This window comes from Anolis sagrei, chromosome 2 (assembly GCF_037176765.1).
Source record: "Anolis sagrei isolate rAnoSag1 chromosome 2, rAnoSag1.mat, whole genome shotgun sequence".
Lineage (NCBI taxonomy): Eukaryota > Metazoa > Chordata > Lepidosauria > Squamata > Dactyloidae > Anolis > Anolis sagrei.
The window spans coordinates 303,036,894-303,061,429 of NC_090022.1; the positions used below are offsets into that span (position 1 = coordinate 303,036,894).

Consider the following 24,536-nt stretch of genomic DNA (forward strand, 5'->3'; position numbering starts at 1 on the left):
TCCAGAGTACCCCGATCGTTAGACACAATCACGGGCTGAACTCCAAGACCCCTTTCCTCCGTTCCTTGGGGATTGTGTCTTCGGGTCCCACAGGCAGGGCTTCCTCTGACGCCTGCCTTGCCTTTCAGAAGATGTCCAGCCGGACAGGGGAGGAGTGCCGGTGGCCCTGATCGTGATCTCCCTCCAGCTGGCCCTGGTCCTGGCCGCGATACTCTTGCTGCTGCTTGACCTCCTGGTGACCAGGTCAGTGCTGGGGTGCAGGGGCCCAGGGGCCGGAAGAGGGGAGGGGGCCCAAAGGTCATCCAGGCCACCCCCCCCCACCCCGAGGCCAGCACTGACGCTCCCTGAGAGACTCCCCCACCTTCTTATGCCTCTCCTTTTATTTTTTGTTTAGACTAATGCAAAACCTTTATATCAAGGGTGGGCTGTGGGAGGAAATGCTGGGCTTCCCAACCAGAGGGTCCTCTGGGTGTCATCTAGTCCAGCCTCTCTTTCCCTTGCTATGATCCCTTACTTACTTTACTTACTTAGGCGATCCCTTATAGCTCGAGGATGATGGTCTTCCAGATGTGGTGTCTTGGTGACCCCAGAGCCCTATTCTTGACCTGCATGTTCTCCCGCAGTGAGGGCATCGTTTTCCATGTAGAAGGTGGTCCTGGTCAGGGTTGGGTTGATGTGCCTTCCTCTTGGCACTTTTCTCCCTTTCGCCCCGCAGCACTGCTGAACACAGCTGACCTCCAGCTGGAGCGCTCTAGGGCCAGGGCTCCCCACTTCTCTATGTCTATGCCACAGTTTTTGAGGTTGGCTTTAAGCCAATCTTTCAATCTCTTTTCCTGTCCTCCAACATTCCTTTTCCCGTTCTTGAGTTCGGAGTAGAGCAGCTGCTTTGGGAGACAGTGATCGGGCATTCGTACAGTGTGGTCAGTCCAGCGAAGGTGATAGCGTAGGAGCATCGCTTCAGTGCTTGTGGTCTTGCTTCTTCTTCCAGCACACTGACATTTCCCCGCCTGTCTTCTCAAGAGATTTGCAGGATTTTTCAGAAGCAACACTGATGGAATCGTTCCAGAAGTTGAGTGTGACATCTGTAGACAGTCCACGTCTCGCAGGCATATAGCAGGGTTGGGAGGAAAATCTATATATATAAATTTGTTAGGGGCATCCAACGAGGAAACAAAACTCAAAAAACCCCCAACGAAACTTAACCAAAATTCCCATGCCCATAACACAACCCACAAGGTACAAACATATCTACTCAAAATGAAAAACAACACAACAACACACTCACAAAACGGCAAAACAACAAAACTCAAAAATCCCCCAACGAAACTTAACCAAAATCCCTGTGCCCATAACACAACCCACAAGGTACAAAATATCTACTCAAAATGAAAAACAACACAACAACACACTCACAAAACGGCAAAAGAACAAAACTCAAAAAAACCCCAACGAAACTTAACCAAAATTCCCATGCCCATAACACAACCCACAAGGTACAAACATATCTACTCAAAATGAAAAACAACACAACACACTCACAAAACGGCAAAACAACTGAGCATGCACATTGGCGCCCAGCTGCAAGTTCCCTGGCGCGCACACATGGCCTTCCGGCCAACGTTCCCTCTGCGGAAACCATGCCCACTCCAAGCCCCGCCGCGCCGCTTCCCGCACACACACACACCCTGCCGCGCACACACACGCAACCCCACGCTCCATCACTCCCCCCGCCGCCGCACACACACACGCAACCCCACGCTCCATCACTCCCCCCACCGCCGCACACACACGCAACCCCACTCCCCCCGCCGCCGCACACACACACACGCAACCCCAGGCTCCATCACTCCCCCCGCCGCCGCACACACACACGCAACCCCACGCTCCATCACTCCCCTGCCCCAATCTTACCTCCTTTTACTTCAGGCCACCTCCAAACCCCACCCCGCCCCTTCCCGCCCTGTCAAAATCTAGGAAAGACAGGAAGGAAGCAAAGAAGGAAGAAAGAGAAAGGGAGGTAAAGAAAAAGGGGGAAGGAAGGAAAGTTAGAGGAAGAAGAAAAGGAAAGAAAAGGAAAGATGGAAGGAAAGAAAAGAGAGACAGCAGAAGAGAAAGAAAAAGGGGGAAGGAAGGAAAGAGATAGAGAAAGAAGAGGAGAAGGAAAGATGGGAAGGAAGGAAGGAAGGAAAGGAAGGAAGGAAGGAGGGAGGGAAAGAAGGAGAGAAAGAGGGAAGATTGGCCACAGCAACACGTGGCGGGTAAAGGTTGTTATTTCTATGATCATGATGATGCTATGATTCTTCCTCTGAGACCCTTTTAGGGGGAATGGGAGAGGTGTCAGGTCCCGGAGGCAATGCATTGCATTATTGTTATTGTTATGATGGTGGTGAAATAAAAGGAAATAAAAAGTGAAAGAAGGAAGCAAACAGGGAGGGAAGAAAGGCCAAGGAAGAAAGGGGGAGGGAATGAAGGAAAGAGAGAAGGATGAAACCAAGTAGTGAAAGAAAGAAAGAGGTAGAGAAGGAAGAAAGGAGAGAAAGGGGGAGGAAAAGGGGGAAGGAAGAGGTAGGGACCTCTCTTTCATGATAGTCCAGATATCTACCTCAACTTTGATAAGTTTTACTATAGGCCACAGCAACGCGTGGCAGGGCACAGCTAGTAGATTTATAAGCAAGCCCCTTGGTCTCCCTACAGATGTCTCAGTCCTCAAACACTCTCTGCTTCGTTCAGAAGAATGCTGCGCTCGCAGAGCTCAGGCAGTGTTGTATTTCAGCATCAGTGTCCCATGCGCTCTTGTTACAAGCCGGGCGCTGACTGATTTTGGCCTTCCTTTAGGATCCTGCCTTGCCTTACTACTCTACAGCCAAGGGACACCCTGCTCCCTGGTGGCCTGGTGGCTTCCTTGCCTGACAGCCCACTGGCCAGGCTGACCAAAGGCCCTGAGGGCTGTCCAGCTGGGCAGGACTCTCAGGCCAATCACTGCTCAGCCAAGAGTGTCCCTGGGTCAAGTGGTGTTTGGCCTTTTCCCAGAGTTGACTCACTGGACATAGACAAGCAGGTTGGAATGGACGATTATGTCAGAGTGGCATTAGCAGCCCGCAGAATGTCTCAGCTCCTTTTACTCTCAGTGTGATAAAAAAACTCAAAAAATACACGTGAGTCTCTTGCTTTAAGTAAAAACAAAAATATAGTTCTGATCACTGTAGAACAAAAACACAAAGCAAAACAGAAGAATTGTTCTCACCAATATACAACAAACAATATCTCCGGTGAGACTTCTTCTTTACATGACGATATATTTTTTCTTTGGCAGAAAAAATGAAATGCAAAGAGACAGAATGGGGGACAATGAGGCCTGGCTGGAGAGCAGGACGTGTGAAAAAGATCTTGGAGTCCTCGTGGACAACAAGTTAAACATGAGCCAGGAATGTGATGTGGCGGCAAAAAAAGCCAATGGGATTTTGGCCTCAGGCATCAATAGGAGCCTAGTGTCTAGATCTAAAAAAGTAATGCTACCCCTCTATTCTGCTTTGGTTAGACCACATCTGGAATATTGTGTCCAATTCTGGGCACCACAATTCAAGAGAGATATTGACAAGCTGGAATGTGTCCAGAGGAGGGCGACTAAAAGGATCAAGGGTCTGGAGAACAAGCCCTATGAGGAGCGGCTTGGGGAACTGGGCATGTTTAGCCTGAAGAAGAGAAGGCTGAGAGGAGACATGATAGCCATGTATAAATATGTGAGAGGAAGCCACAGGGAGGAGGAGGGAGCAAGCTTGTTTTCTGCTTCCTTGGAGACTAGGACGCAAGGGAACAATGGCCTCAAACTACAAGAGAGGAGATTCCATCTGAACATTAGGAAGAACTTCCTGACTGTGAGAGCCGTTCAGCAGTGGAACTCTCTGCCCCGGAGGGAGTGTGGTGGAGGCTCCTGCTTTGGAAGCTTTTAAACAGAGGCTGGATGGCCATCTGTCAGGGGTGCTTTGAATGTGTCTTTTCTGCTTCTGACTGTGAGAGCCGTTCAGCAGTGGAACTCTCTGCCCCGGAGGGAGTGTGGTGGAGGCTCCTTCTTTGGAAGCTTTTAAACAGAGAGGCTGGATGGCCATCTGTCAGGGGTGATTTGAATGCAATATTCCTGCTTCTTGGCAGAATGGGGTTGGAGTGGATGGCCAATGAGGTCTCTTCCAACTCTTTGATTCTATGATTCTATGATTCTATATGCATATATCGAAATAATACCGTCTCCCTACTTAGTTATGAGTAGAATGCCCTTATCTTGTCATAAACAAGCAGTTTCCTTGGTACTCCAAACGGCATCAGTCTTCAGCTTCAGGATGCTGCGTAACCGCTCCCAGCAACAGCCAAAGGTTTCTTCAGTTCCAACGAGCCATCCAGCTAAGCCAAATGCAAAGCACAAAAGCTTGCAAGCCTAGTGCCTTGTTATATGCTGAAGCAGATAACACACCCAATTAACTTGTGGCAGCTGTAACAAAAAAGGTTCTGATTCTCCTTGTTACTTAGAAAAAGCCTATTGTAAACGTCTAGTAGCAACATGTCCCTTCACTTTTTCTAAGTGATGGGGATGGGGCAGAAGTACCCCAAATTTCCCACTCTTTCCTCCTTTTCTCCCATTTCAGGACTCCAAGCATCTTCTGAGAGTATGACTGGCCAGAGCACATACGGAGGAAGGGACTTCAAGGCAGAGCCAAAGAGTGAACGAAGCCATTCATAGAGAAAAATATGCCTCCTAGGCACAGAAGGAAGTGAAGGATCACCCCCAAAACCCAATATTTGTCTTAGGAAACTGTGAAGCTGGAGTTGCCCTTCTGCTCCAGACATTCTTGGAGGACCAATGCTTCCTTGACCCATTTCACACCTGCTTCAGAAGAGAAGACGGCATTGAGGCTGCTCTGGTCACCTTTGTGGATGATCTCTGATGGTCTCAATATTGGCAAGGAGTGTATGTTCCTCTTGGTGCTTCTCGATCTCTCAGCCACATTCAATGCCATTGACCATGATCTCCTTCTGGAAGACCTGAAAGGGATTTGGGAACTAGAGGTTCTGTCATGGAGAACTAGGATAGCGGATAAAGAGGCTCCATGCCCGGTGAGCGCAAGCTAAACCGAATGAGCCAGGACAGAGAAACACTCACCAGGTTGAAGACAAGCCACAGAGGTCGATTCAATCTGGCCCAAAGGGATGCAAGGACAAGCGGATGCTGCCAGAAATATTGAAAGTTAACAGTGTATTTTTAATTACAAAAAAAGGTGTACATGTAATAAGAAATTAAATGCACAAATTTGATAAATGTGAATCTAATATGATGTGTGGGAATGAATGGAAGGATGGATGGAGTTAATAATTTTGGAAACACCAGTATAATATTAAGGCCTGCCATGACTAACTAACTGCTCGCTGGACTTGCTAATGAGAAGCTGTGATAAAAACGGGACAGGGATAAAGGAAATGTTGTTATGAACCCAAAGAGGTTCCTGTTCTTTTGTGCAGAGTGTATAAGGAATAGTAAGGTAGTTTAGATCAGTGAGACACTTTGGAGACCAAATTTGGTTTTGCCACTATTCATGTAACATTTATTGAAATACAATCATCACAGAATCATATCAGAATCACATCAAGGAGAGCTCTCATGCACACACACATTCATTCATACTCACGCACACACAGGCCTTCTCCAGACGAAGATGATCAGCTTTCCTCTGAGAAGGTATGGACGTTCCCGTTGCCGCGGATCAGGAAGCGTGCAGATTGTCAGGGTCCCCTACATTTATAGGCCAAAATCCATTTTTCTTCATTTCAAGAGTCAAGTTGTCCTGTTCTCTTTCAAGTTCTCCCAAATCTTTGTTCTCTCCAAAGTTCAGGACATTCGCATTCCAGGCCTCATGATTTATGGGGTACCTCCTGTATGTATCGTGCACTCCTTACATGCTCGGCCGCACATCTTATTGTCCATTGTTATTCAGTTATGCCTTGCTGGGTCCTCGCTTCGACTGCCAAGGCCGTCCCACATAATGCTTTGCGAGAACTCCATGTTGTTTTCTTCAGGCCTGTTTCTTCTGCCCTTCTACATGCATACAGACATTCATTCTTTACAATGTTTGCAACCTTCCTTATGTTAAGAAGGAAGTCAACACAAGCCTTGTGTTTGTCAACACCAATCAAGAAGATCAACACTGAGATGGATCCAGGATGGAAGAGGTCTATCATTCATTTACAACTTTGGGACTCCATCAAGAGAATATTCCTATAAAAGACTCAGTCTAATAATGCTCAAAGTGTGGCAGACTGAGGAGTCTGTTCCACCCGCCCTGTTCTGCTCCATGGGAAGAAGAGAGGTGGTGTATTCAGAGAGTGGCAGATTTGCACGGGAGCAGCCTGGTCCCTTTGGGGCTTCTTTCTCAAGGGAAGAGGAAGAAGTGCGCTTTTGGAGTCTTAGATTTTGTGCAGGGAGTCAGGTTCTGCTGTAGGGAAAACACAGATCTGGTCCTTGGGATTGTTCTTAGAGAAAGAAGTTTTGGCATGTCAGCGTTTTGAAGTTTTGGAGTTATGGAAGTTATGGAACTATGCTTTGGCAGGCTGCAGGAAAGTAAGGCCTGGCCGAACAGGTGTGTAATGAATTTGCTGATCTCTGCTAGATTTTTGGTGTATAGCTCTATGTTCCCATGTGGCAGATAGGGAAGGTTTAGTACAGTTAGGATAGCAACAGCGAAGACAAGATCATTTGCATATGGGAAGCCGATTGGTCCTATGCAGATTAGCGTAGGCCCAGGATTTGAAAAGGCTGTGAGGCCAGAATGACAGTTGAGAAGAGCAGAGCTGAACGTTCCAAAGGGATGGAGTTAATCATAGAATCCTAGAATCCTAGAGTTGGAAGAGACCTCCTGGGCCATCATCCAGTCCCACCCCATTCTGCCAAGAAGCAGGAATATTGCATTCAAATCACCCCTGACAGATGGCCACCCAGCCTCTGTTTCAAAGCTTCCAAAGAAGGAGCCTCCACCACACTCGGGGGCAGAGAGTTCCACTGCTGAACGGCTCTCACAGTCAGGAAGTTCTTCCTCATGTTCAGATGGAATCTCCTCTCTTGGAGTTTGAAGCCATTAGTCCTATTGCGTCCTAGTCTCCAGGGAAGCAGAAAGGAAGCTTGCTCCCTCCTCCTCCCTGTGGCTTCCTCTCACATATTTATACATGGCCCTCATCATGTCTCCTCTCAGCCTTCTCTTCTTCCGGCTAAACATGCCCAGCTCCTTAAGCCGCTCCTCATAGGGCTTGTTCTCCAGACCCTTGATCATTTGAGTCGCCCTCCTCTGGACACATTCCAGCTTGTCAATATCTCTCTTGAGTTGTGGTGCGCAGAACTGGACACAATATTCCAGGTAATGTGATCTAACCAAAGCAGAATAGAGCATGGGGAGCATGACTTCCTTGGATCTAGACACGAGGCTCCTCTTGATGCAGGCCAAAATCCCATTGGCTTTTTTTGCTGCCACATCACATTCCTGGCTCATGTTCACCTTCCTCCCCACGAGGACTCCAAGATCTTTTTCACACGTACTGCTCTCGAGCCAGGCCTCATTGTCCCCCATTCTGTCTCTTTGCATTTCGTATTTCCTGCCAAAGTGGAGTCTCTTGCATTTGTCACTGTTGAACTTCATTGTGTTAGTTTTGGCCCTTCATCTCTCTCATCTGTCAAGATCCCTTTGAATCCTGCTCCTGTCCTCTGGAGTCTTGGCTCTCCCTCCCAATTTGGTGTCGTCTGCAAACTTGATGATCCTGCCTTCTAACCCTTCATCTAAGTCATGAATGAAGATCCTGATCAGGACCGGGGGGCCCAGGACGGAACCCTGCTTGTGGCACTCCACTCGTCACTTCTTTCCAGGATGAAGAGGAGGAAGCCTTGGGGAGAATCACCCTCTGGGTTCGTCCATTTAACCAATTCCAGATCCACCTCACCGTAGTTTAGCCTCACCCACATTGGACTAGTTTCCTTGCCAGAAGGTCATGGGGGACCTTGTCAAAGAAGGCCTTCCTGGAATCCAGACACGCTCCATCCACGGCATCATTCCCCGCATCTACCCAGCTTGTCACTCTATCGAAAAAAGAGATCAGATGAGTCTGGCATGACTTGTTTTTGATAAATCCATGTTGACTCTTAGCGATGACCGCATCGCTATTAGCGATGACTATTAGCGATGACCTCAACATTCACACACATGTACATGCATTCATCCTCATGCATCCCAATATTACGATATCATTTTCTCCCTCCTTGGAGAAACACCTTGTAAACACCTTGTAAATACTTACTTTGCGTAGTGGGTTGAGCCGCCCCTGTCCCTGCCCATGTGCGTGGCAAGAGAGGAAGGGGAGTGGCGTGCACTTACCCTCCCCCCTCTCCCCATGCGGGGGCAGTGGCGGGAGGAAGCAGCCCAAGAAGAAGCCATTCGAACCAAGGCCATCCAAGTCAGAATTGAAAAGTCGACGACAGATCCCAAGTGTAGACTCTGCAAGGAAGAAGATGAAACCATAGATCCCATCCTCAGCTGCTGCAAGAAGATCACACAGACAGACTCCAAGCAGAGGCACAACACCCTTTCTCGGATGATTCGTTGGAACTTGTGCCACAAACACCACCTGCCTGCCACAAAGAACTGGTGGGATCACAAGCCGAGAATGAACACGTCAAGCAACTCTGGGACTTCTGAATTCAGACAGACAGAATTTTGGGGCACAAGACTCCTGACCTCATGATTGTGTTAAAAAACAAAGTATGGATTGTCAATGTTGCAATCCAGGGTGACAGCAGGATTGCAAAGAAACAACTGGAAAAGCTCGAACTGCAAAGACTCTGGCACAAACCAGTCAAGGGGGTCCCAGTGGTGATTGGCACACTGGGTGCAGTGCCTCAAGACCTTGGCCTGCACTTAAACACAATCGGCGCTGACAAAATTACCACCTGCCAGCTGCAAAAGTCCACCTTGCTGGTATCTGCACGCAATATTCGCCGATACATCACACAGTCCTAGACACTTGGGAAGGGTCTGACGTGTGATCCAATTCAACAGCCAGCAGAGTGTCTGGTGTGGTCTCATCTTGTGTTTCAAATAATTATATTTATTGCAAAGCTCTTGGCAAACTATATATTTTTCAGGTGGGGTGTCATGGCTTGACAACAGAGAAAGTGCACAGCCGATAGTTTGTGTCCTGGAGCAGAAGTTGTGGTTTGTGTGTGTGTGTGCATGCTTGTGCAAAGTTTGGCTGGGGTGGTTCCACTTCTGCTTTCTGTCACAAAGTCAAATTGCCTCCTCTGCTGCACAAAAGCCACACTGGTTGCAGCTGGACAGCTCGGGGGTTTTCTCTTTGCAGCCGCCAGCGAGACCCCCTCCTGCCCTCTGCCTGGCTGGGGATGGCCCAAGGAGTGACCTACGCTGACCTGAGGTTTGTGAAAAAGCCTCCCAGGAAGAAGGTCCCACAGCAAGGTAGGCATCCGGCAGGGCCAGGCCCCGCACAGGTGGGGGTCTCATTTGCCCCACAAGGCCCCCCAAATGCCCTCCTCCTCTTCCAGGGACTGGAGCTGAAGATGGGGAGCTCACCTATGAGAACATCCAGGAGTCCAGCAGGCCCCATCAGGCGGAGGAGACCCCAAGCACCCCCAAAGAGGAGGCAGGTGAGTCCCTTGCACCCCGATGGTGGCCCCCTCCTCCCCTCTTCTTCCCCCCACTCTGCCTAACCATTGGGGGAAATACAGCTGAACCTGGTTGAGCTTGCTGCTGGGGCACATTTCATCAGTTTGGCCCAATTTGGCATCCAGGAACTGTGGAACTCCCTGCTGCTGATCACACCAGCTTGAAGCCTGGGATGCCCTCAACGACAAAGGGATCCCTTGCAGGGGGCAGCTTGGCATCTCAGACCCCAGACCTGTGAACCCCAGACCCTCCCCTTTCGTGCCAATCATTTGCACCCACAGGGTTCTTGCAGTCCCCAGCTGATCTGCTTTGGGGGATGAAACTAGTCCAGGACCAACCCAGACTGACCCATGCCTCTTGCCTCCCAGGCTCAGGCCGCTGGAGCTGGAAAACCCTGGCAGTGCTGACCGCCACCCTCCTCCTCCTCCTCCTCCTGGCCACCGCCATAGGACTCGGGGTCCGATGTAAGTAGCCCGTGGCTCTGCCCACTCCCCTGGGAAACGGGTGCAGGTGGCATCTCCTCCGGTCATGGCAGCCCAGCGCTTTGGTGCAAGGCTTGACCGGCCTGTCCCATGGAAGCAGGTGCTGTTGCTCTGCCTGGCTTGGCCTGCGTGGGAAGGGGCTTCTTGGCCAGGCCCTTAAAGGCTCAAGGGAGCATCTGGAGTGGAGTCTCCTCCTCTGGAGGGTTTCAAGTAGAGGGTGGATGGCCATCTTTTAAGGGGGCTCAGGTTGTGCCTTCCCACCTGGCAGAAGGAAGTGGGGATGGATGGCCTTTAGGGGTCCCTTCCAATTCTTATGATTGATTGATTCATAGAATCAAAGAGTTGGAAGGGACCTCCTGGGCCATCATCCAGTCCAACCCCATTCTGCCAAGAAGCAGGAAAATTACACCCAAAGTACCCCCAACAGATGGCCATCCAGCCTCGCTTTAAAAGCCTCCATAGAAGGAGCCTCTACCCCACTCTGGGGCAGGGAGTTCCACTGCTGAACAGCTCTCATATAGAATCCCAGAGTTGGAAGAGACTTCATGGGCCATCCAGTCCAACTCCATTCTGCCAAGAAGCAGGAAAATTACACCCAAAGCATCCCCAACAGATGACCATCCAACCTCTGCTTAAAAGCCTCCAAAGAAGGAGCCTCCACCACACTCCCTCTGGGGCAGAGAGTTCCACCACTGAACAGCTCTCCCTCACAATCAGAAAGTTCTTCCTCATGTTCAGGTGGAATCTCCTTTCATAAAATCATAGAATAATAGAGTTGGAAGAGACCACATGGGCCATCAAAGTAACCCTGACAGATGGCCATCCAACCTGTTTCATCCACCCACCCATCTATCCACCCACCCACCCACCCACCCATCCATCCATCCATCCATCCATCCATCCATCTATCCACCCACCCATCCATCCATCAGAGCTGTTCAAGAGTAAAATCTGCTTCTGCCTAGACGTCTGGGGTAGTCTCCTTCTCTGGAGGTTTTTGAGCCATCGGGTGGGAGGCTTGGATTGTGTCTTCCTACCTGGCAGGAGAGAGGAGGGCTGGATGACCTTGAGAGGGTCCCTTCCAAATGTTATGACTGACTGATTGATTGATTCATAAGAGCTGTTCAAAAGTGGAATCTGCTTCTGCAGATGCTGGATGGCCTTCTGGAGATGGTGGTGGTGGTGGTGGTGGGTGGGGCTTGGATTGTGTCTTCCTACCTGGCAGGCGAGAGAGGGGATGGATGGCCTTGAGAGGGTCCCTTCCAAATCTTATGACTGATTGATTGATTGATTCGAGCTGTTCAAAAGTGGAATCAGCTTCTGCCTGGGTGTCTGGTGTTGTCTCTTTCTCTGGAGGTTTTTGAGCAGAGGCTGCATGGCCATCTGGCAGGAGGGCTTGGATTGTGTCTTCCTACTTCGCAGAAGGGAGATGGGATGGATGGTCTTTAGGTGTCCCTTCCAAATCTTATTATTGATTGATTAATTAATTCATAAGAATGGGTTGTTGTAGGGTTTTTCGGGCTATATGGCCATGTTCTAGAGGCATTCTCTTCTGACGTTTCGCCTGCATCTATGGCAAGCATCCTCAGAGGTTGGGAGGTCTGTTGGAACTAGGAAAAAGGGTTGATATATCTGTGGAATGACCAGGGTGGGACAAAGGACTCTTGTCTGCTGGAGCTAGGTGTGAATGTTTCAGCTGACCACCTTGATTTGCATTTTGATGGCCTGACAGTGCCTGGGGGAATCTTTTGTTGAGAGGTGATTAGATGTGTCTGGTTGTTTACTATCTGTTGTTTTGCTATTGTAATTTTTGAGTTTTTTTTTAATACTGGTAGCCAGATTTTGTTTATTTTCATGGTCTCTTCCTTTCTGTTGAAATTGTCCACATGCTTGTGGATTTCAATGGCTTTTCTGTGTAGTCTGACATGGTGGTTCCTAGTTCCAGTAGACCTCACAACCTCTGAGGATGCTTGCCATAGATGCAGGCAAAACGTCAGGAGAGAATGCCTCCAGAACATGGCCATAGAGCCCGAAAAAACCTACAACAACCCAGTGATTCTGGCCATGAAAGCCTTCGACAATATAAATTCATACGAGCTTTTCAAGAGTGGAATTGGTGTCCGGTGTAGTCTCCTTATCCGGAGGTTTTTGAGCAGAGGCTGCATGGCTATCTGGCGGGAGGGCTTGGATTGTGTCTTCCTACCTGGAAGAAGGGAGTGGGGATGGATGGCCTTGAGAGGATCCCTTCCAAACCTTATGATTGAGAGACTGATTCATTCATTCATTCATTCATAAGAGCTGTTCAAGAGTGGAATCTGCTTCTGCAGATGTTGGATGGCCTTCTGGAGGTGGTGGTGGTAGGTGGGGCTTGGATTGTGTCTTCCCACCTGGCAGACGAGAGAGGGGATGGGTGGCCTTGAGAGGGTCCCTTCCAAATCTTATGATTGATTGATTCATTCATTCATTCATTCATTTGAGCTGTGCAAGAGTGGAATCAGTTTCTGCCTGGGAGTCTGGTGTCTCTTTCTCTGGAGGTTTTTGAGCAGAGCCTGGATGGCCATCTTTTAAGACAACTTGGATTATGTCTTCCTACCTGGCAGGAGGGAGTGGGGATGGATGGTCTTTAGGTGTCCCTTCCAAATCTTATTATTGATTGATTAATTCATAAGAGCTTTTCAAGAGTGGATTTGGTGTCTGATGTAGTCTCCTTATCCAGAGGTTTTTGAGCAGAGGCTGCATGACCATCTGGAGGGAGGGCTTGGACTGTGTCTTCCTACTTGGCAGGAGGGAGGGGGGATGGGTGGCCTTGAGAGGGTCCCTTCCAAACCTTATGATTGAGAGACTGATTCCTTCATTCATTCATAAGAGCTGTTCAAGATTGGAATCAGCTTCTGCAGATGCTGGATGGCCTTCTGGAGGTGGTGTTGGTGGTGGTGTTGGTGGTAGGTGGGGCTTGGATTGTGTCTTCCTACCTGAAAGATGGGAGTGGGGATGGATGGCCTTGAGAGGATCCCTTCCAAACCTTTATGATTGAGAGACTGATTCCTTCCTTCCTTCCTTCCTTCCTTCCTTCCTTCCTTCAAGAGCTGTTCAAGAGTGGAATCTGCTTCTGCAGATGCTGGATGGCCTTCTGGTGGTGGTGGTGGTGGAGGATGGGGCTTGGATTGTGTCTTCCTACCTGGCAGAATAGGGTTGGACTGGATGACCTTCAGAGTCCCCTTCTGACTACTATTCTAGGACTCTTGTCTCAAACCATCAGGACAAGGGGAGGAGGGAGGGGTCTGCCTTGACCATGATGGCCTTGTATGCCACTTCCTCACTCGCCAGATCATTTGTGTGGCATGCTCTGGGGGACTGTGGGCTCATTCATGGTCTCCATGGGAAATCCTTGCAGACTGGCAGGTCTCTGGGCAGCTTCGGCGGGCATCCCAAGTGCATACGGAGCTCAGCAGCGCCCAGGAAGGGAGCCTGACCCAGATGGAGGTCCAGCTGCACCGGGCCAAGGAGGAACTCAACTCCACGCAGGAGGCCCTTGGGAGGAGCCAGGAGGACACCAGGAAGATCCAGGAGAAGCTCCAAGAAGCATTGGAGAAGGCCAGCCACACCCTGGAGACCCTGAAGCAGAAGGAGGAAGAGCTGCAACGGGCAACGTCCTGCCAGCAGACCGGTATGTCTCTCTCCTTCTCTCCAGCCTTTCCTTTCTTCCTTCTTTCCCTTTCTCTTATCTATCCTGCTGCTTTGAGTCATGTTTTAAGGTTGGAAAGGGGGATATTATATTACCCTATTGACTCAAGTCTCACGTGCCATTGAATTTAATGAGCACCTCCATTTTCAAAAAGCTGAAACTGATATCGAGCTGCTTTTAGGAGGATCTCCCCAGCAAGGGAGATCCCGAGGACTACACCAAAGAGAGTCCTTAAACCTTGGTGAGGCCAGCGGAAGCCAATTTCAGCGATAAAAATATTAAAAAATAATAATCCTCACCAAAGCGGAAGAAGTTCAGCAATCGAGGTGTCTTTATTAGCGATTCAGCTGAGATGCATTGTAGGATGCATTGTAGGAATAATTCCACCACAAGCATGCTGCGAGGGCAGTTACAAGCATATTTATAGAGAAAATACAAAGGAAAACAGTTTCCAGAAGGCGGGCGGGAGTTTCAAATCTCCCGCCCGCCCTCTGCCGGAGACCCAGAAGCAGAAGCAGAAGGAGGAAGAGCTGCAACGGGCAACGTCCTGCCAGCGGACCGGTATGTCTCTCTCCTTCTCTCTAGCCTTTCCTTTCTCCCTTCTTTCCTTCTCTCTTATCTCTTATCTATTCTGCTGCTTTGAGTCATGTTTAAAGGTTGGAAAGTGGGATATTACATTACCCTATTGACTCAAATCTCACGTGCCATTGAATTTAATGAGCACCTCCATTTTCAAAACCCTGAAACCAAAGAAGTATTTGCTGGCAAATGTAGTGCGCAGCAGCGAAAGGTGCCCTCTCTGTCCCCATTTGGAGTCATGGGGACTGTAGTCTAACAAGGCTTTGAGCCATCTCCGCCAGAGAGTGTGGGTGCCTCACCAAACTACAAATCCCAGGATTGACTGTGTCTGGGCCACATCTTTGATACATTTGATAGAGCAGCTTATATACATCTGACCTAAGAGATCATAGAATCCTAGAATCCTAGAATCAAACTGCCTTTCCCATCATCTGTTTTGGACTTCAGCGCCCACTGTTAGGAACTGTGGGAGTTGAAGTCCAAAACACCTGGAGGAAGGGCTGAAGTTTGCCAAGAAACTGATTTCCAGCCAGTGGAGTGATAGAATCATAGAATCCTAGAGTGGGAAGAGACCCCATGGGCCATCCTCCAGTCCAACCCCATTCTGCCAAGAAGCAGGAATATTGCATTCAAATCACCCCCGACAGACGGCCATCCAGCCTCATAGAATCCTAGAATCAAAGAGTTGGAAGAGACCTCCTGGGCCATCCTCCAGTCCAACCCCATCCTGCCAAGAAGCAGGAATATTGCATTCAAAGCACCCCTGACAGATGGCCATCCAGCCTCTGCTTAAAAGCTTCCAAAGAAGGAGCCTCCACCACATTCCCTCCAGGGCAGAGAGTTCCACTGCTGAACGGCTCTCACAGTCAGGAAGTTCTTCCTCGTATTCAGATGGAATCTCCTCTCTTGGAGTTTGAAGCCATTGTTCCATTGCGTCCTAGTCTCCAGGGAAGCAGTAAACAAGCTTGCTCCCTCCTCCCTGTGGCTTCCTGTCACATATTTATACATGGCCCTCATCATGTCTCCTCTCATCCTTCTCTTCTTCAGGCTAAACATGCCCAGCTCCTTAAGCCGCTCCTCATAGGGCTTGTTCTCCAGACCCTTGATCATTTGAGTCGCCCTCCTCTGGACACATTCCGGCTTAGAGTCAATATCTCTCTTCAATTGTGGTGCCCAGAATTGGGCACAGTATTCCAGGGAAAGTGGTCTAACCAAAGCGGAATAGAGCATGGCGAGCAGGACTTCCCTAGATCTAGACACTAGGCTCCTCTTGATGCAGGCCAAAATCCCATTGGCTTTTGCGTGTGCAAGTGCGATACCCCTCCCACCGCCAACCCTAGAAGTACGCTCACACAGGATGTTGGGATGAACAATGGCCACAACTCATTTATTGATAACAGGAAAAAGGGTTGGCAGCCAAGCATGGGTCCTGGATCATGATTGGGCAGCCCAATACTGCTTGATCCTGCACACACCAGGGTGCCGCCGGCACAATACCGGGCAAACGCAACTCGGCACCCCTAGGACCACCGGGCATCCCCCCTAACTGCTAGGGGGGATACCAAGCCAGATCCAGGGCCCATGCCCCACGCCAACAAGGGGTTGTAAGAAGGAGCATAAAACAAACAAGTAACTGGTAACAGGTAACCATGACAAGGTAAGCATCAACAAAAGTTAACTGCCAATGAAAACATAAACCGCAGGCAGGGTGGGTGGGATGGATCAGCTGTTGCAGGCCGAGTGCCTGCTGGGGAGCCTTGAGCAGCCTCATGAAGGCTGCCCACAAGGAGGGAGAGGCCAGCTCCGTCCTCACCCGCGGTGGGCGTGGTCAGTCGGCCATCGGCCCATTGACCCACCGGCGGGAATCCTTCCTGCCATCAGAGGGGGCTTCTGGGAGGATGAAGCCCCCCTAAGGCAAGAATGGCAGTGGGGGACGCCCTGCACCGCAACTTCTTTGGCCCGGTAAGTCGGGCCATGCCTTTTTTTGCCGCCACATCACATTTCTGGCTCATGCTTACCTTGTTCACGAGGACTCCAAGATCTTTTTCACATGTCTTGCTCTTGATATTGAGCTACTTTTAGGGGGATCTCCCCAGCTAGGGAGATCCCGAGGACTGCACCAAAGAGAGTCCTTAATAAACCTTGGTGAGGCCAGAGAAAGCCAATTTCAGCGATAAAAATATTAATATTTAAAATAATAAATCCTCACCAAAGTGGAAGAAGTTTTTCAAGCGACCGAGGTGTTTTATTAGCGATTCAGCTGATATCGGATGCATTGCAGGAATCATTCCACCACAAGCATGCCGGAGCACAGTGATGCAGGCATATTTATACAATTTTTGAAAACCCAGAGTTCAAACCTCCCGCCCCGGCTCCCCTGATGTTCCCCGCTGAAATTGGCTTTCTCTGGCCTCACCAAGGTTTATGAAGGACTCTCTTTGGTGCAGTCCTCGGGATCTCCCTAGCTGGGGAGATCCTCCTAAAAGTAGCTCGATATCACTCTCGAGCCAGGCCTCCTCGCCCCCATTCTGATACAGTCTCTGGTTGCCCTTCCTTCCCACAGGCTGCTGCCGCCCTGGCTGGAGGCTCTTCCGCTGGAGGTGCCTCCTGGTCTCTGAGCAAGAGAAGAATTGGGAAAGCAGCCAGAAGGACTGTCAAGAGAGGGCATCCCGGCTGCTGGTCCTGAAGGAGCCCCAAGAGGCCACAGCACTGCGGGAGGCGGAGGTGAGGGGGGGGGCTGGTCCCAGCCAGGGCTAGGGGGAGGGGGCACAGTCCCCTTGGTCATTGGGGGAGCGGGGGTGGCATCTTTGCCAGGAAGCAAGGGGCTCTTGTGGGGCTTGGGCTCAAAAGTGGCACAAAGGCAAGGGAGCGCCCCTCGCCACCCACACCTGTCACAAGACTTTGCATCTCACTGCCACAAAGGGTCAAAACATTGCGCTCCAGGCAGCCTACAGAGCATGTGTTCCCCAAGGACCCGGTCTGTCGCTTGCTGGAACCCAGTGGCTAAACTCGGTGAAGGGCACTTTGAGGGCCACCTGCTGTCTTGGTTTGCCACCAGCAAAGCTCATCTTATAATACTGATACAACCCAGAATCCAGCCATGCCAACTTCCAAGTTCCGTGGCTTCCTCACCAGGCAAAACAACAAACAAACAAACAAACAAACAAAAAGTCCAGAAGAACCAGACAGAAGAAATCTGGGTGTGTGTGTGTGTGTGTGTGTGTGTGCTTTTAGGTGCTGTATTGGCAAAATCAAACCCTGTGAGTTGTAGTCTGACCAAACACCAGCCCTCTTTAGCGAAGAAGGCTCAAGACCCTGTGAAACTGCAGCTCACAGGAGTCCATGTCATGGAGCCATGGCAGTTAAAGTGGAGTCAAACTGCATTCATTCTACAATGCAGGTGCTCCCTCAGTAAACATGAGGTCATTTGAGTGCTGCACAACTTTGCTCAGATGCTCCAGACTTAGCAAAGATGGAGCTGAGATGGAATCTGGACCGCAATACTTGGAGGATTCTGCCTGGTAAGGAATTAATAGCCAAAATTCCAAATCCAAACTAACTCATCTAAGTAGTCAAAGGCAAGACAAGAGAGAGGCATTTTATTTTCCCCTTGCCAGATGTGATGCAAGCATATATTGCAGAAATATAGCAGTTGTTTTCTTGGTTTTTCCCTGGCTACCTGGGGATGATGAGATGATGACTTTCCCAGACTGACTAAACAAAGGTGTTGGAATTCCTTTGTCCCTGAGTCATTGCCTGAGGATGCTTCTCAGCATGCCCCAACAGCTGGGCAGTTTACCGGTTAGCCCAGGTCAAGCAGAGGGCAATGTCCATTGGAACCAAGCCAAGAAACATCAAGATTGGTTTGATGAAAATGACATCGAGATCCAACAGCTAATTGACAAGAAAAGGAAAGCCTTCCACACATGGCAGAGAGACATCAACTGTGCTGCTAAGAAAAAGATCTATGCCAGTGCAAAAGCTGAAGTCCAAAGAAGGACAAGAGAACTCAAGAACATCTGGTGGACAAAGAAGGCCGAAGGAATCCAACACCTGGCAGATACCCATGATGCTCAGGGATTCTTCAAAGCCACAAAGGTCATCTACGGACCAAGAAACCATGGCATACAGCCTCTACGCTCATCAGATGGAACCAAACTCCTGAAGGACCAAAAGTCAATTGCACTACGTTGGAAAGAACACTACCAAAGCCTCCTGAACCGCAGCTCCAGTGTGGCCGAAGAGGTCCTCTCACAAATCCCGCAACAACAAACCAGGGATGAGTTTGCAGCACTGCCTAGTCTGGAAGAAGTCAGCAATGCCATCAGCCAACAGAAGAATAACAAAGTCAGCGGACCGGATGGGATCCCTGCTGAAATCTTTAAAGAGGGAGGACCTGAGCTGACACACCAACTCCACCAGCTCATAGAAAAAGTGTGGGTGACCGAGAAAATCCCAGCAGACTTCAAGGATGCCACCATCATCACCCTCTTCAAAAAAGGGGAAAGAACAGACTGCGGAAACTATCGAGGTATCTCCCTTCTAACCTCTGCTGGAAAAATCCTCGCAAGAATCCTTGCAAACCGCCTTCTGCCCCTCTCAGAAGACACCCTCCCAGAATCCCAGAATGGCTTCCGCCCCTCCAGAGGAACCGTGGACATGATCTTCACTGCACGACAGCTCCAAGAAAAATGCAGGGAACAAAACCAACCTCTGTCCATGGCATTCATCGACCTTGCCAAGGCATTCGACACAGTGAATCGCAGCGCTCTCTGGACCATCCTCCAAAAAATCGGGTGCCCTAACAAATTCGTGAACATCCTGCGGCTCCTCCATGATGACATGATGGCAACAGTCTTGGACAGCAATGGCTCCCAAAGTGACCCATTTAAGGTGGAATCAGGTGTCAAACAGGGAAGATGTGTTATTGCCCCAACTTTATTCTCCATCTTCATCTCTATGATACTTCACCTTGTTGATGGGAAGCTTCCCACCGGAGTGGAAATCATCTCTCGGACAGATGGCAAGCTGTTTAACCTCAGCAGACTGAAAGCCAAAACCAAGGTTACAACAACAGCTGTTATAGAACTCCAGTATGCTGATGACAATGTTGTCTGTGCGCATTCAGAAGAAGACCTACAAGCCACTCTCAACACCTTTGCAGAAGCATACACAAAGCTTGGCCTGTCACTGAACATCGAGAAAACCAAAGTGCTGTTCCAGCGGTCACCAGCCAATCCCTCTCCAATGCCAGAGATACAGCTTAATGGTGTAACATTAGAAAATGTCGACCATTTCCGCTACCTTGGCAGCCACCTCTCCACCAAAGTCAACATCGACGCCGAAATACAACACCGCCTGAGCTCTGCAAGTGCAGCATTTTCCCGAATGAAGCAGAGAGTGTTTGAGGACAGGGACATCCGTAGGGATACCAAGGGGTTTGTCTATAAAGCTATTGTCCTCCCAACCCTGCTCTATGCCTGTGAGACGTGGACTGTCTACAGACGTCACAGGCAACTCCTGGAACGATTCCATCAGTGCTGCCTCCGGAAAATCCTGCAAATCTCTTGGGAAGACAAGCGGACAATGTCAGTGTGCTGAAAGAAGCAAAGACCACCAGCATTGAAGCGATGGTCCTCCGCCATCAATTCCGCTGGGCTGGCCACATTGTCCGGGTGCCTGACCACCGTCTCCCAAAGCAGTTGCTCTACTTCGAACTTAAGAATGGAAAACGGATTGTTGGAGGACAGGAAAAGAGATTCAAAGACGGGCTCAAAGCCAACCTTAAAAACTCTGGCATAGACACTGAGAACTGGGAAGCCCTGGCCCTTGAGCACTCCAGGGGGAGTTCAGCTGTGGCCAGCAGTGCTGCAGAATTGGAAGAGGCACGAGTGCAGGGTGAAAGAGAGAAATGTGCCAAGAGGAAGGCGTGTCAAGCCAACCCCGACCGGGACCGCCTTCCACCTGGAAACCAATGCCCTCACTGTGGGAGAAGATGCGGGTCAAGAGTAGGGCTCCACAGCCACCTATGAATCCACATGGAAACCCATCATGGAAGACCATCTTACTCGTCCAACGAGGGATCGCCTAAGTAAGTAAGTAATATAACCTTGATTTAAAAAATGTACAAAGATCTAACATGGGAAGGGGGTTCTTGCTGTTGTCAGTCCTATTGTAAGGTGGCCAAGATTTATCCCACTTGATACCATTTCAGCCTGATGTCCTTGGCACACTATAGGTCCCTAACTATATCCTCTTTTATTGGGGGGTAGTGGTGTTCGATAACTGAGCGACCACTGCTAAAAGCATCCAGGCCGGGGTTTCCTTCCATCCAACCCTTTCTTTGTTTCTTCCCAGATTCCTTTGCCAGGGCAGCTGTACTGGATTGGGCTTAAACAAGGACGGGGCTCCTGGAGCTCTGAGGGTCCCTGGGTGTGGATTGACAATTCCCCTTTCTCTTGGTAAGTGGGATTCTGCAGGAACCTTTGGGGTGCCCCCCACCCCATCTCAGGAGGATCCATTCAGGGCAGAAGAAGGAGGACAACTGGCAAAGGACCAGCTGCGGTCACCAGGGAACCTGCGCCCTGAAGAGTGGGTCATCCTAGAGCAGTGTTTCTCAACCTGGGGGTCGGGACCCCTGAGGGGGTCGCAAAGGGGTGTCAGAGGGGTCGCCAAAGACCATCTGAAAACACAGTATTTTCTGATGGTCATGGGGATTCCATGCAGGAAGTTTGAGCCCATTCTATCATTGGTGGAGTTCAGAATGTTCTTTGATTGTTATGAACTATAAATCCCAGCAACTACAACTCCCAAAAGTCAAGGTCTATTTTCCCCAGACTCCTTCCTTTCCATTCCCTTTCTTCCTTCTTCCCTTCCTTCCCCACTTCTTACTTCTCTCCTTCCTTCCTTTGTTCTCCCCTTCCTTCCTTCCTTCCTTCCTTCCTTCCTTCCTTCCCTCCCTCCCTCCTTCCTTCTCTCCTTCCTTCCTTTCCACTTTCCCTTTCTTCCTTCTCTCCTTCCTTCCTTTGTTCTCCCCTTCCTTCTCTCCTTCCTTCCTTTCCATTCCCTTTCTCCCTTCTTCCCTTCCTTCCCCACTTCTTACTTCTCTCCTTCCTTCCTTTGTTCTCCCCTTCCTTCCTTCCTTCCTTCCTTCCCTCCCTCCCTCCCTCCCTCCCTCCCTCCCTCCTTCCTTCTCTCCTTCCTTCCTTTCCACTTTCCCTTTCTTCCTTCTCTCCTTCCTTCCTTTGTTCTCCCCTTCCTTCCTTCCTTCCTTCCTTCCTTCCTTCCTTCCTTCCTTCCTTCCTTCCCTCCCTCCCTCCCTCCCTCCCTCCCTCCCTCCTTCCTTCTCTCCTTCCTTCACATTTGCACATATTGAGTATTTGTGCCAAGTTTGGTCCAGATCCACCATTGTGTGAGTCCACAGTGCTCTCTGGATATAGGTGAACTACAACTCCCAAACTCAAGGTCAATGGCCACCAAACCCTTCCAGTGTTTTCTGTTGGTCATGAGTTCTGTGTGGAAAATTAGGTTCAAATCCATCACTGGTGGAGTTCAGAATGCTCTTTGATTATAGGTGAACTATAAATCCCAGCAACTACAACTCCCAAATTACAAAATCAGGCCTCCCCCAACCCCACTAGCATTTACATGTTTGGTGCCCAGTTTGGTCCAGTGAATGAAAATACATCTTGCATATCTGATATTTACATTATGGTTTATAACAGTAGGAAAATGACTGTTCTGAAGTCGCAACAGGCACAATGTTATGGTTGGGGGTCACCACCACATGAAGGACTGTCTTAAGGGGTCATGGCATTAGGAAGGTTGAGAACCACTGTCCTAGAGCCTCCCGGTCAATATGGCCCCACGGCCTTGGCTGCTTCTGGGCATTTTCAGAGCTGATGAAGAGTTACTTTTGTGGGCTCCAGGGCACATCCCATGAAAAAGTCAGACCTATTCTAAGGGGAAATCAGCAGAATTGGGGAGGAAAGGTGGAGAGGCAAAGCAGGTTCTGGGCAGGAAGAACTTTCCCTCTGTGAAGGGGGAACTTTGTGAAGTTGGAGGGGGAGGATGGAGCTTCTCATGGGGTCTTCTTGGCTAGGTTTGTCCAGAGGGGGTTCGCCTTTGCCTTCCTCTGAGTCTGAGAGAGTGGGACTGGCCCACGGTCACCCAAAGTGAGTTTCCATGACCAAACAGGGATTTGGACACTTGTCATAGAATCATAGAATCCTAGAATCAAAGAGTTGGAAGAGACCTCATGGGCCATCCAGTCCAACCCCATTCTGCCAAGAAGCAGGAATATTCCATTCAAATCACCCCTGACAGATGGCCATCCAGCCTCTGCTTAAAAGCTTCCAAAGAAGGAGCCTCCACCACACTCCCTCCGGGGCAGAGAGTTCCACTGCTGAACGGCTCTCACAGTCAGGAAGTTCTTCCTAATGTTCAGATGGAATCTCCTCTCTTGTAGTTTGAAGCCATTGTTCCATTGCGTCCTAGTCTCCAGGGAAGCAGAAAACAAGCTTGCTCCCTCCTCCTCCCTGTGGCTTCCTCTCACATATTCCTACATGGCCCTCATCATATCTCCTCTCAGCCTTCTCTTCTTCAGGCTAAACATGCCCAGTTCCCTAAGCCGCTCCTCATAGGGCTTGTTCTCCAGACCCTTGATCATTTGAGTCGCCCTCCTCTGGACACATTCCAGCTTGTCAATATCTCTCTTGAATTGTAGTGCCCAGAATTGGACACAAGATTCCAGGTAAAGTAGTCTAACCAAAGCAGAATAGAGGGGTAGCATTACTTCCCTAGATCTAGACACTCGGCTCCTCTTGATGCAGGCCGAAATCCCATTGGCTTTTTTTGCCGCCACATCACATTCCTGGCTCATGTTTAACTTGTTGTCCACGAGGACTCCAAGATCTTTTTCACACGTCCTGCTCTCAAGCCAGGCCTCATTGTCCCCCATTCTGTCTCTTTGCATTTCATTTTTTCTGCCAAAGTGGAGTATCTTACATTTGTCACTGTTGAACTTCATTTTGTTAGTTTTGGCCCATCTCTCTAATCTGTCAAAATCGTTTTGAATTCTGCTCCTGTCCTCTGGACTATTGGCTATCCCTCCCAATAGTCCAGAGGACAGGAGAGGCAAAGCAGGTTCTGGGCAGGAAGAACTTTCCCTCTGTGAAGGGGGAACTTTGTGAAGTTGGAGGGGGAGGACGGAGCTTCTCATGGGGTCTTCTTGGCTAGGTTTGTCCAGAGGGGGTTCGCCTTTGCCTTCCTCTGAGTCTGAGAGAGTGGGACTGGCCCACGGTCACCCAAAGTGAGTTTCCATGACCAAACAGGGATTTGGACACTTGTCTCCAGAGTCCCATGGCTCAAAGCACTGCGCCAAGATGGCATGGAGCTGGAACAAGCCATCGTGTTGAGGTTCAGTGTTTAAATAGCTCTACTATTTCCAACCAGGCACTAGAAACAAGGAGAGTTAAAATACAATAGTTTGGCTGGAATCACTGGGTTGTTGTAGGTTTTTCGGGCTATAGGGCCATGTTCTAGAAGCATTCTCTCCTGACGTTTCGCCTGCATCTATGGCAAGCATCCTCAGAGGTAGTGAGGTCTCTTGGAACTTGGAAAATTGGGTTTATACATCTGTGGAAAGTCTAGGGTGGGACAAAGGACTCTTGTCTCTTGGAGCTAGGTGTGAATGTTTCAACTGGCCACCTTGATTAGCATTTGATGGCCTAGCCATTTTTTGGTGTGGCTTGTGAGTGCCTGGGGGAATATTTTGCTGAGAGGTGATTAGCTGTCCCTGATTATTTCCTCTCTGGAGTTTCCCTGTGTTTGAGCGTTGTCTTGCTGTTATTTTGTTCCTTTTCATGGTTTCCTCCTTTCTGTTGAAATTTTCCACCTGCTTCTTGTGGATTTCAGTGGCTTCTCTGTGTAGTCTGACAAGGTGGTTGTTGGTGTGGTCCAGCATGTCTGTGCTCTCAAATAATAATATGCGGTGTCCAGGCTGGTTCCTCAGGTGCTCTGCTATGGCTGACTTCTCTGGTTGAAGGAGTCTGCCGTGCCTTCCATGTCCCTTGACTCGTGAATTGG

At 49.6% G+C, this 24,536-nt stretch overlaps 2 protein-coding genes across 3 annotated transcripts in view; both read left to right on the top strand.

The window, feature by feature from the left end:
- LOC132766788 (uncharacterized) overlaps positions 1-6,315 on the top strand; it is a 40,206-nt gene extending 33,891 nt beyond the window's left edge. The window contains exons 7-8 of the mRNA XM_067464724.1: positions 129-243; positions 4,638-6,315. Coding sequence (XP_067320825.1) covers positions 129-243; positions 4,638-4,656 — 134 coding nt within the window. The 3' untranslated portion in view covers positions 4,657-6,315. The remainder of the gene's footprint in view (positions 1-128; positions 244-4,637) is intronic.
- A 2,830-nt stretch (positions 6,316-9,145) lies between these two features.
- LOC132768299 (B-cell differentiation antigen CD72-like) overlaps positions 9,146-24,536 on the top strand; it is a 46,895-nt gene continuing 31,504 nt past the window's right edge. The window contains exons 1-6 of one of the 2 annotated variants that reach the window (XM_067464725.1): positions 9,146-9,497; positions 9,584-9,685; positions 10,073-10,168; positions 13,581-13,853; positions 17,014-17,174; positions 20,808-20,911. In XM_067464725.1, the coding sequence (XP_067320826.1) occupies positions 9,425-9,497; positions 9,584-9,685; positions 10,073-10,168; positions 13,581-13,853; positions 17,014-17,174; positions 20,808-20,911 (809 nt within the window). In that variant the 5' untranslated portion in view covers positions 9,146-9,424. The remainder of the gene's footprint in view (positions 9,498-9,583; positions 9,686-10,072; positions 10,169-13,580; positions 13,854-17,013; positions 17,175-20,807; positions 20,912-24,536) is intronic. The other variant, XM_067464726.1, reaches the window with a different exon arrangement.